This window comes from Sciurus vulgaris, assembly GCF_902686455.1.
Source record: "Sciurus vulgaris genome assembly, chromosome: 1".
Taxonomy (NCBI): Eukaryota; Metazoa; Chordata; class Mammalia; order Rodentia; family Sciuridae; genus Sciurus; species Sciurus vulgaris.
Window position 1 is genome coordinate 186,197,302 of NC_136461.1, and position 12,853 is coordinate 186,210,154.

The 12,853-nt window shown below is 28.1% G+C and overlaps 1 protein-coding gene across 2 annotated transcripts in view; it reads right to left on the reverse strand.

The window, feature by feature from the left end:
• CSMD3 (CUB and Sushi multiple domains 3) overlaps positions 1–12,853 on the reverse strand; it is a 1,211,679-nt gene that overhangs the window by 776,893 nt on the left and 421,933 nt on the right. Inside the window, exon 7 of one of the 2 annotated variants that reach the window (XM_079134050.1) lies at positions 6,505–6,816. The exons of the other annotated variant lie outside the window; for it this stretch is intronic. Within the exon in view, the coding sequence (XP_078990176.1) occupies positions 6,505–6,816 (312 nt within the window). The remainder of the gene's footprint in view (positions 1–6,504; positions 6,817–12,853) is intronic. 2 annotated transcript variants of the gene reach the window in all.

Here is a 12,853-nt window from a genome sequence, read left to right on the forward strand (position 1 = left end):
AACTACAATCCATACAGTAGAGTTTTTGTTATATTAATAGTTTCTATCTAGTATTTGAAACAAAGTTGGTGCTAATCCTAGAATCTCAACTTCTCCAATAAATCATTTAATAGTGTGCTGTTTTCTCCTTTTTCTAGAGTCCTATTAATGTTAAAATAAACTTACTTGAAAAAATAAAACATGATAAAAATGAAAAGTTCCTGCTTTTGTTTGGAATAAAATTGCTGACATCAAATGAATTTTTTTAATGCTGAAATAACTATTCTTCATTAAAATTGAAAATAATAATGTACTTCTTTTTTAAAAACTGATGTTCAAGTTGCATTTTCTATTTTGGGGGGGTACCAGAGATTGAATGAACCTAAGGGCACTTAACCATTAAGTCACATACCCAGCTCTTTATATATATATTTTTTTTGTTTTGTTTTGTTTTTGTTATTGTTGTTCATTTGTTTGTTTGTTTGAGACAGAGTTTCACTAGGATGCTTACAGCCTCACTAAATTACTGAGGCAGCTTTGAACCTGCAATCCTTTTGCCTCAACATCCTCCCAAGCTGCTGGGATTGCAGGCATGCACCTCCCTGATTGGCTTATATTTCTTTTTAATCTCTAGCTTTGAAAGAAAACTCTACATCAAATTCAATGTTATACATAATTTCATGTTACTTTACTAACCAAGCTAATACTTCACTGATATGAATATTAGCACTAAACATGTGGAAGAATTGACTACACTGTCAAAACAAACAATGGTAATGTCTAGAAAACTTCATAACATATTTGACTCCACAAGGTGATCTAGATTAAATTTCCATTGAAAAGTAAAATAAAAATAAATTAATAATTATAATCTATGTATACTGGAACTTTTTCAGACAAGTATATGCATATTTTGTACTTTAGAAAGCAACTACCAGGACCACACATTAACATCTGATAGAAATCATCTACATATTGAAAAAAGCACAAATATTGTTCTACTACAATTTTAAGAAGATAAATTTTAAATTTATGTGAACTAAAACACTTTTTAATTATTGTTTTTAAATTGCTATGACTAATCACTTCTTGAGAAAGAACAACCAATAAAGCTTATGATCTTAACAATACTTAATAAAAAGATTTGAATATATTAGACCCTAAGGAAATCTTGAATTAGTGAAAGAATGAATGAATACTAGTCTAGAAATATAGACTAGGTTTTCATACAATCTCTGCCTACCACAATTTCCTCCTTCAAATAGCAGTGATACAATAAGTGATCTGAAAGATCTGATTTAATTTTAAAAGAGATTAATCTAGGAATACAAGGTACTCTATTACTATGTATTAGACCTATTATTACATAATTTTTCTACTTTCAGTCAACTTTGAGGTAAAATAATTTAGGGCTATAATATTGAAATAAGGGCTTAAGGAATAATTGAAAAGAGCATTTTAAATAAACATTAAGAAATAATTTCAAAAGAGATCTTACAGTTAAAGTAATAAAAGTTCCTAATTAATTTAAAAATATGGCTAGATATATATTACCTAATTTTAAACATCTGGATATTTTGTAAATCAAAAATATCAATTATTTTTAGGTTTGCTTATGTTAATGAAATTCCTCCTCTAAACATAATTGAACACTTCATTTATTTATTTGGTCATAGACTCATGTTGTTATTCAACCCAAATATCTAGCATTTTCTATGGACCCTTAGTAATATAAACAAAATTTACTAGTTTCAAACTTTTATTCAACCTTCAAGAATTAGTTCGAATGTCCTCTGTGCAGTCTTCCTTGATTTTTACATTCAGAAGTAACCCGTCCCTTCACTACACTTCATCAGCATTTAAAAAATACTGCTAGTTAAGTGTTTCTTACAATAATTTTAATTATTTTTTTAATTAAGTAGACAACTCTGGGGCATAGCTGTATTGTTCATTCTTATATTCCTACTATCCAGTACAGTGTCATGTAGGGAGCAAAAGTTGAAACAAATTTGGTGAATAATAATAAAAAATACTAATTAGCATGTGTTACAAGTGTTACAAACACTTATGTCAGAAGTGGTGCTAAATCTTTTCAAATAACACTATGAGACAACTATTTTCAGTTACTAAGGTGTGGCTTGGGAACTGAACTCATCACTCAAAATCATAAAATACAAGAAGGGGTAAGTGCAGACTCTGCCGAGTTCTCTGACTACAAGACTTAACATTGACAGAGGGCAATTTGGTGTTTTATTTACATTGAGTGTAAATAACCAAGATATGTTGGTTGTTCCTCCCACTTTCACATTTAGTCCTCACAGTAACCCTGGTATAATAATATGATATTCGAGTAACTATTTTACAGATATGGATATTGAGTTTTAATACTTTGGGTGACCTGAATAGGCTCTCATACATAGTTGGTGGGAAAAGTGGATTAAAGTCCAACCAATAAAAGCTGAATTTTCATTTTGAGAACAACAGACATTGATATAGTGTAGTGCAGTATTAATCCACAGTTTCAAGAAGATCTAAACAAACATTATTTATTAATCTTTTTCTCTTTTACTTCTTTTTACCTCAATAGATTCTTTTCAAATGAAAAAAAAAAACTTGAAATAATTTTCTATTACCAAGAAGCAGAAAGTGAAAAATTTATCATAATTTAATTTAAATAGAATTACTGATGTTTTCACTACAGTTCAATAGGGACATTAATTGGAATAATACCTAATAGAGGATTATAGAGATCATTCACTAATATCCCAAGTTTCTTTTTCAGATTATTCATTAATTTTACAGCTGTTACTTATATGAAATAGAGTGAGCTAACTTAATTTCATAAATTAACACATAGATTTGAGTTCACATACATAAAACGTTCCAAATACCATATGCAATTTTAGTCTATATTTTCTTTGTGGTCATCTTAATATTGATGTCTATTAAAATATTTTAATTGCCATAGGTTATTGAAAAGAGACAAATTGTGAATTAGTAATGATCAAAAAGCTCTAAAATGAAAGTTTAATTACAGTGTGAATAGAAAAAAATGCAAAATACTAAATTCTCAGAGTGCATTAAGAATGAACTTGCAGACATCAAAGGAACCTATAACAATCATTGTCATATTCATGCCTTAGATGGTAATTAACTTCAGCTAAATAACACCTGTTATAATATAACAATGCTTTTATATTGTTATATTGAGTTTATAGTTTACTTGTGCTTGATTGTAAATTTCTTTTGATTTTTATAGATATACAAAGGTTATAAGAATGGCAGACTATTTCATGTTGTGACTTTTTAAGAGGTAATATAATAAGAGGAACATATTGCTATGGGTTCATAAAAATACTGTGGCCTTTGAAAATATATTTTAAAAAGCATTGAACTTTGACAAAGTGAAGTACATAGTCACCTTTAATATTGAAGCACATAGATAAGGTAATATAAAATCTTTCATAATTTGAGTGAACCTGTTAGATAATTACATTGTGAATATTTAGTAATTAGTTTAACATGAATTTTCTATTTGCATCTATGGATCAGTAACTGTGAATGCAATAACTACATTACCCTACACTTCTTTCCAGAGAGGGCTTAAAATTTACAGGAAAAACCATGGGACTAGTAATTACAAGGGTAGAGAAAGTGCAGGTTATAATGGCAGATTTTAAGTGGAAGATCTAATCTTCCAGAGGTAATAAATAAATTCTCAAAAGGGAATTAAAATGATCTGGTTGAAAGACAGAATGAATAGCTTATCAGAATGGCTCAATGTAGAAAAGAACATGGTGTATTTTACAAACCTAAATTCTGATTGGCTAAAAATACAGTGATTGTGGAAGTTGTAGAGGAGAATTTGGAGTAAGGGCAAAAAGCCAAATTATACAGATTGTCAAATCACCAGCAAATATTAACTTTATTCCTAAGGTTATTGATAAATCACAGGAAGCTTTAAAAGTGGAATGACATGATCAATTTTAATGTTTTAAAAGTCATTTTGAATACATTGTAGATAATGGAGTAGAAGAATAAGAAATATTTTTCTAAATATGTGGAAATAGTGATTGGTTTCTAATGCTATCTACTGTCTCTTACTTTAAAAATGACTTAACTCCCTATTTATATCTGAAAGTCCTTTAGTACACTCTGATCGACCATGAATTTGACAAAATTTCCTTGTACCGCCAAGATGATTCTCTGTTTTCAATTCTCTTTCAGTTTTTGAAGGAAGGGATCATATAGTGTCTATTATTTCTCACAAGAAAGTTGTACTCATTCAATATTTTAGGCATGTTGTTTAAACTGTAAATATTATTTTTTTAAAGAATACTGTTCTGATGTCAGTAAATTCCAATTTAGATATTTAGACTTGCTAGGAATCAAGTCTTAAGATAGTTTTATGTCTGAAATTATAGCTATATTTTGAAAGCTTTTAAAACATTAAATGACACATGGAGGATCATATGTTTCCTTTGCCCTTCATTTTGACTGTTTTTACCTCATGATATTACTAGATTTGCTCTAAAGCATAATGGATAAATAGCAGAAATCATTGAAATAGTAATAGGCTATTGAAGAAAGAAACAGAAGGACCATTTTATTTAAAATAGTGATTTGATAATGTATAATAATTTAACTCACTGTGAATGATAAATATAACACTTATAGTGTTCTCCATATTATATTTTGCATATAATTTAAATGTAAGTATATGAAAAATTTTTATCCAAAATAGATGGCACCAATGAATGAATACTACATTTAGAAACACTGGTTTAGAAAAAAATGTGGGGAAATGTGAAACAGGTATGGGTTCTCAAACTACATTGAAAGATTACGTTGGTGATTAAGAAAACATGAGCACTGGTTTGAAATCTATCAAGGAAGCATGCAATATTTAATTTAAATTTACCTGAATATTTAATTTAAATTTACTTAAAATTTTATGCAAATCATTTTCAAATCACTTTATATAATCTAATAATATATTACTATCTTTTCATCTTTCAATCAAAACTGACTTATCCCATTTATAAGATATTAATTTTTAATTACAGTTTCTCACAAAACATAATGGCACTAATCACATTATAGTTGATGTTTACAATTGACTTATTTAATAAATTACCCTATGTCTATTTGGTGGGTAATAAAATAATTTTGGGGTACTTTGTCAATGTTAGCTAGCTCATGAAATCTTCCAAAGTGAAAAAATAATTTTTGCTTCATAATCAATATTTTATTATGATTTTTACCCATTTTTATTTCCCACTAATATGAAGAAACTGTCTACTTGATTAAATAAATTATTAATTCTAGTATTAATCTTATATTCTTATGAGTAACAATATTCATGGTAGAAAATGAATAGAGAAGCAAGATGATGTCAGACTACCACATGCTAAAAATTCATTTTAGAATGTGTCTTAAAGCGAATCAAAGAAACACAGTACAAATCTAATGAAAACGAGTTTCTAAGATATTTTTGTATGATTTTCAAATAATTTATGTAAAAATGTCTTGATTTTCCTTTTCATTGCTCTTAGCATTGAATGATTTTTCATACTCATATCATTTTCTGCATAAGCAACGCCTAAGCTTTACATTACCAAAACTATAGCCAGTTTAAAAAGTATATGATGATGAGTTGGAAATGGAATAGTTTATACTTGAAATATGTTCAATAAATTAATGCTTCCAATGATGAATATATTGATATAAATGAACACTTTTATTTTTGACACTAGATTTTCCCTGAAGGACTCTATGTAACTTGCCATTAAGAAACAGAAAAAAATATGTTTGTTTGACTTCCTAATTTTGTAAAAGATAGACTTATATTAACTGAGTATAAAATTATTACGTATGATTGAGTCCTATGGTACTTTTGCTCTAAAAAACAGATTAAAAGATAAGGCATGTTTTAATTTTGGAGGTATTTTAACAATTATTCACTGTTTTCTTTCCAACATGAGATACCTGCTTTCAGTACATTCATGAGTCAGATAATTTAGAAATAAAAAAATAAACTACATTAAACAATCACCAGATGTATTTCCATTTTTTCCAAACAAAATAACTATTTTTCTGAAGTATAATTAGGATGTATGACATACAAATCCCATGCAAACATGGAAAATCACTACATCAGATAAATTATGTGTAAATATGTGCATTTATTAATGGAAAGTGGCTACTTCATTTTTCTGTTACCTCACATCATAAATAATATGAAACAATAGGTATTTACTATTAGTTTTCACTATCTTTTTTTAGCAGTCTTTTCTTTCTATTTTATTCCCACCCCTTCCAACTTGTACTTTTTAATTTTTTTTTTAAATTTCTGTGCTTCCAAATTATTCCTGCTTTGTCTTTTACTCTCTCTGTTGTTCAGCTACTTTGAACTCTCACTTTCTATATCATGGCTCTCTTTTAGTTCATTCTCTAATTAAAATCATTACCAAAAGATATCTTTGTCTGTAACTAAATGGGCACAAGTAAAATAACATCCAATACCTCTATGAGTAACAACTGCAAGCTCTTTAGTTCTTTCTATCTGTTCAGCATTTCTTGGTCTTCTCCTTGTACTTTGTGTATCTGCTTGATGAGAAGCGAGCCCATCCTTGGACGTGTTGGGGTCCAGACCTGAATTTCTGAGATTCGTAACTTGCATTCGCTGTTCCTCGGAAAGTCTATGGATGGTGACAGCTGTAACACTGGATACAGTAACATCTGCAGGTGTGCTAGCAACAGCAATAGCACCAGTGGTAGTCCTGTTATGCTCCTCTAACTCACCAGTGGAGGTAGTGTGGGTCAATGTAGAAGAACCTGTGGGACACAGTAGCACTAGATGCTAACTCTTTCTTTTAAATTTTGTTGTTTAAATTTTCTGATAAATTTAATAAATTATATTCTCTTCTATTACCTTAAGAATAATCAACATGAAGAGGCAAAACATAAATACGCCACTAAAATGTGAAGCACACCAGATCTGTAGGTTTGTTTATATCAATCAACCTATAGATAAATATCACATACAGAATGCAATACATTTTTACTAGAAAGCATAGGGGTGGGGTAGTGAAAGAGTAAATAAACACTTTATGTAGCCCTGAATCAATCTTTTTCTTCTTCCATTTTAACCTGCCCAAGAATTTTAGAAAAAAATATCTGGAAAGTGACAGGTTTTGACAGAATGGTAACTATGTAACCACACTTTACTCAAAAGTATGTTTTGAATATTCTGTACCATATCTTTTCATAACTTCTGGGAAAAATATCAAAATTTTCTATTTTAAGACAAGCAAGTAAAAAAGAGAAAATTTAAAATCAAAACAAAAATGAAAACAAAATGATGAAAAAGAGACTGAAATTACTGTATGTAAATATCAATTTTAACCTCATTTGCTAGAAAGCCTCCAACATAGTAAAATGTTCAATGGCATGAGCTTTATATACTATAAAATTTAATTCATTTTTAAAAGATTATTCAATATTTTCACTTTCAAAATAAAATTTTAGATTAAGCAATTTTGGACTGATTAAATTAAATTAATTTAAAAGCGATTGAAATTATTAGTAAATATGCAACTTGTATTCACACAATATTAGTCTTAAATAATGATTGGGGATTTCTAAATACCTCATAAGCATTTCACCATGAGTATATGTGTCTATTTATATCTGTGCAAGTATATTACCATATCCATATTACCCTAAGGTATAATTATATATATATATATATATAATATTACCACATTCTCATCCTTACTAAGGTTTTATTATAATTTAAAAACATTTATTCATAATGCCAAATTAGTATCCACTTTTCTTTGCACTTAAATTTTTTAAAAGGTCATACTTGGTAATACATGATTGTTATGTAATAAAGAAGTAATCTTATAAGAGAAACTGAAACAGAATGAGGATATATTTAAAAAGATCTTGACATCTAAAATGCTTAACAAAATAAAGCACTGAACTTTGGAGCTACAACTACTAATTAGGAATCATAGGTGGTGGTTAGAAAATTCCTGGGTATTTTTTAAAACCAATGAGTGGTATATGCTTTCATATACCTTTTTCAATATTTCAAAATTATTTCCACAATTTTTAATTAGATAGACTAACATGCACAGAGATACTCTGATCATTCTAAAAGAGGAAAAAAGCAATATCACTTAATATGACTTGAGAATGCTCTACCTTATCTTTTTTTTTCCCTCTTGTGCTATAGGCAAGTAAATATTAGACTAGTAATTCTGCTTTTTGCCTTGAACTCAAAAAGGAAGAACGGAAGTTAAATATGGTGCCCCTCATTGACAGGCAAGCAAAAAAAAAAAAATCTCTGCTAATTATTCCAGGCTGAATTGTCATATTCTGTTGGAATTTGATATAAAAATTCAAAAGAAATAAATGATGATTATGCTTTGAAGGAACCAGAGGTAAATGAGGTATGACAATATTCAGATTATTTTCAATGTTAATATATTTTAAATATCAATTAGAAAAAAACTACTATTAAATATTTACCCAAGTTATTCTCTGAAGATTAGAATCTACTAAATTCATGATGGTTATGCAAATCAGCTTGTGGTATTTAATAAGATAAAATTTAGTAAGGATTTACTTTAATCACATGGTTAAGAAATACCTACTTACTGTACTAACATGCAGAAATTGATCTCATATAAACTGTACATTTGGGATGCCCACATACTCATTACTAGAAAACTGTTCCATATTGTGCTTCTAGAATTTAATTGAGCTTCCCATTTTTGAAATGACATGTGAAAGCCAAATGAAAAACTAATATTTTAATATTTTTACAACTTATTCATAATTTACAGGTGTTCAGATTTTAAAGGGAAATTATTTAACTACAAACATGTGCTTCTAATTAAAAATTAAAAGTATGAGAAATAATAAAATTTGTACTTTGTCTCAAACATAAGTATTCCTACCTTTAACAAAGAGGTAAACTGAATTACCATATTTCATCATGAGTCACTATGACTAATCTCAAAAAAAATTCTTGGATTTTTGTCAATAATTCTGTGGTAATTCTTGAGAAGAGACTTAGGTTGCCTACAAACAAATTACAAATATCTATTTTCTTGAAACTCCCAGGGGATAAACAAAGTTCCAGATCAAATATGGGAACAAAAATTGATGTTTAAAAGAGTTTAGATTGGGACCTGCTAACAATCTTCAGCTTTATGTTCATATATGAATACAAGACCACTGCAACTCCACATAATGTACAACCACAGAATGGGATCCTAATTAGAATAAGTTATACTCCATGTATGTATACTAGGTCAAAATACACTCTATTGTCATATATATCAAAAAGAACAAATAAAAACAATCTTTCAGCTTCAGAAGTATAACTTCCAACAAAGGTGGTACTGATTCTGTACTAGTCTCTTACCCTGAATACTGGACAGGATTTCATGCTAAAATAAAGAATGGAAAATCCCCTTTCTTCAATAACCATAATCTAATCAGATGTGTACTTCAGCCAAATATTTTACTAACCAGTTCTCATGATTTAATATACATCATATTCTTTCCTTTCCCATACTAGAATGCAAATTCCCTGAAGATTGAATTTTTGTATATGCTATTCACGGTTGAATTCTTACCATGTACAGTACTGTCTGGCCCACAGCAGTTGCTCAAGAAACACTCATCAAAAGAAAGTCTACATGAATGAATGAATTCAACAATAAGGCTAAACTCATATAAGCAATAACAAAAATGATAAACAAAAATGAAATATGATTATCATTCTTACCATAGCAAAGTCACATTTCATATTGACATAAATGAAAAATCAATTCCAAAAGGGGGAGAGGAAACTGATAAGTTTGCTTTTAACTTTCACAAAAAGCAGTTTGATAAAGTGTGGAAAGTGAAGATTTAGTATAAGAATCACTTCAAGATAACTGTTATTGTTGTCAAGCATTAAACTTTGTCAGTGTGAGATGAGTTTAATAGGATGTTCAAATTTTTGTAAGGTGAAAAATAGATATGATTTATTGATAGCAGAAGTTGAAGTGCATCTAAATTTAGATAGATATGCTTGATGCATGTAGTGAAATTAGAAAGTAATAATATTGACTTTCTTTATAAAGTGATAAAATCACCCATCATCATGCAATTATATACCACATGTGTATAAACTTTTTATTTCTAATGTAAACCAATTTAGAATAATGATATTGGTGTCAATTTAAATTGTCAGTGTATGAAACACAGATTTTTGAATCATCAAAATTCATGATCTAACAATATAGATACACTCACTTTTGAGTACATACTGTTTTATGAAGTAATGTCAATGTTGGGAAAAGTCTTAGAATTATGTATAGAGACAATCCAGCATTAACTATACATAACTTACCCAATTGAAACATACTTCACAATTATGTAAACATTGTCTTTGAATGAAACAGTCAAATGCATACAAGACATATAAATCAAATTAATGAAAGAAAATATACATTCAGAAAATTCACTCTTAATTTGAAATTGAATCACATACACAAGATGTAATTTATCACAAGTAGATTATCCTGTCATTAAATTACTTGAGATATATTTTGAATAAGATGCTTACAACATAAAAACAGATCTGAAATATAATGTTTAAATATTACTTAACAAAACATTTCCCAAAATAACAAAAATAAAATAAAATGGTTTACATATATAAACATGTTTCTATGAATCAAAATTATATGTCACATTTGGGATTATGATAATGGAAAATGACATGCTATACATGTAAATTAGCAAATTTATTCAAAAATGTTGCATACAATATTAAATTTGATTTGATTATATATTTTAATGAAAATTTAGTTTTGAAGGCTTTTTTATTTTAGCAATGTATCTGCAAGTGACTAAAAATAAGTCTGAATGTAGAAAATGTATAAAATAAAACCTCATATCAGGATTCAACTTGGAATAACTTGAAATTCCTTTTTGAAAAATGTTTAGACCTGTAGATGTTTTCAAACTTTATGCTATGCTGCTTTGTAAATATTGTCTAACTCATCACAGAGGAACAGGAGAAAAGAGGAGACAGTTCAAAACACACAACTACATGAAAACACCTGAAAGATAATTCATATTCAGTGAAGTTGGCTTTATATATTTTTATTTGGCACATTTTAATCTAAATTGAATTCATATATTCTGTTCCTTTAATTTTGTGTTTCATTTGAAGCATTTGCATGAAAATTTAACAAAATAATAATATGTAATGACAATATTCATTAAATATTTAAAATGAAAATAAGGAAAACAAGAGAAAGTCTTATATGCAAAATGAAATAACAACAAAATAATAAAATCAAAATACTCCTAATGCAACAATTCTATTCCAGTCATCATTTAAATATTCTAGAAATTTTAGTATATGTAATTTTATTTGTGTTTTGTTTTCTGTCTATATGTAATAATACTTAAATGAAGCTTATAGGGAAACACACCAATATATGAGTACATCTGCAAACTAATTTTATGTGTGTGAAGTAAAACAATGTCATGATTTATTACATGTTAGATGTTACCATTTTCATTAAGCATGTGGTTTTTGGGAAAATAGCTAAAGTATTTTGCATTTTGACATTAATAATTCCAGTATCCTAAACTCTGTATAGTTTGGTGTCTAATAGTTTAAATTGATAGGTATGCAAATACTTTCAATTAATTGAATTAACTAAATTAAAATATTGCATTTATATTGAAGCTACATTCAATTGTGGTATTTTATCTTATTAAATAAATGTAATATAGTCTGACATTTAAACCATGATATGACAATGCAAGAATGGTATAATCTGTGCCCAGGTTTCTGAGATGTTGAAATGTGAAAACAAATTCATATTAGTGATAAGAAAAAGATCAGTGATACAAGTAACAGATTTTCCAAGATTGTGGATTAGTTAAACATATATCAATTTAAAAATGCAACTGAGAAGTTAAATATACACTTTCTGAATTTATTGCCATGTTGATTTAAAAATTTATATTTATATTTATATTTATGTCATATATTCCTATCTAAAATTATAAGCACTGAATGGGAAACCAGCATTGAGTTTAATAAGTGGATTTGTTATTATTTTAAAAGTACAAGTGGTCTTACTGATATAATATGCAGAATCAATGACTAAATAAAATATTTGCAATTCAAGTGGAAATTGATGATAGTAAGACTTTTTAGTAAATTTAGTGATACATCTAGAAGCACACTTATTGTAAATAAATTATTATAAAACAAATTTTAAGCAAGGCATTTTCTATTCCAAGTTGTTTTACAAGTAAGAAAAGAACCCCTAATTCTCAACTGTTTGAAATTTTGATAAACTCAAATAATGATATCATTTTGCAAATGATATATGAAAACATAAAAACTATTATAAAGCCTTAAAAATTACTGTGGCAACCATGACAAAACTGTATACATATATAAATGTATGAATGATATACTAAATATTATCACAGTTTTGTCATAAAAATGTGAAAGATTAGACATCTCACTTCACAGCACTAAAAACAGAATGAGAGCATGCTAGGGAAAAATCTACTTTAAATAGATGGTTGTGAGAAGCTCCAAGATAATTTCTCTTTCTTCCCCATCCCCCTTCTCATGACCATTTCTTGCTCCCCCCAGTTGATTAAAATGAAGTTAAACAATCAGTTTCAGCATCTTATCAACTCTACTTTTCCTACATTTTAGAAGTCTCCCATCTATGCAGTAGTGGATTCTAGGGGCCATTTTTTATTTCAATGTGCTCACAAACACACACACCACTTTCAGAAATTTATCAAATATAAACAAGTCTTTTTA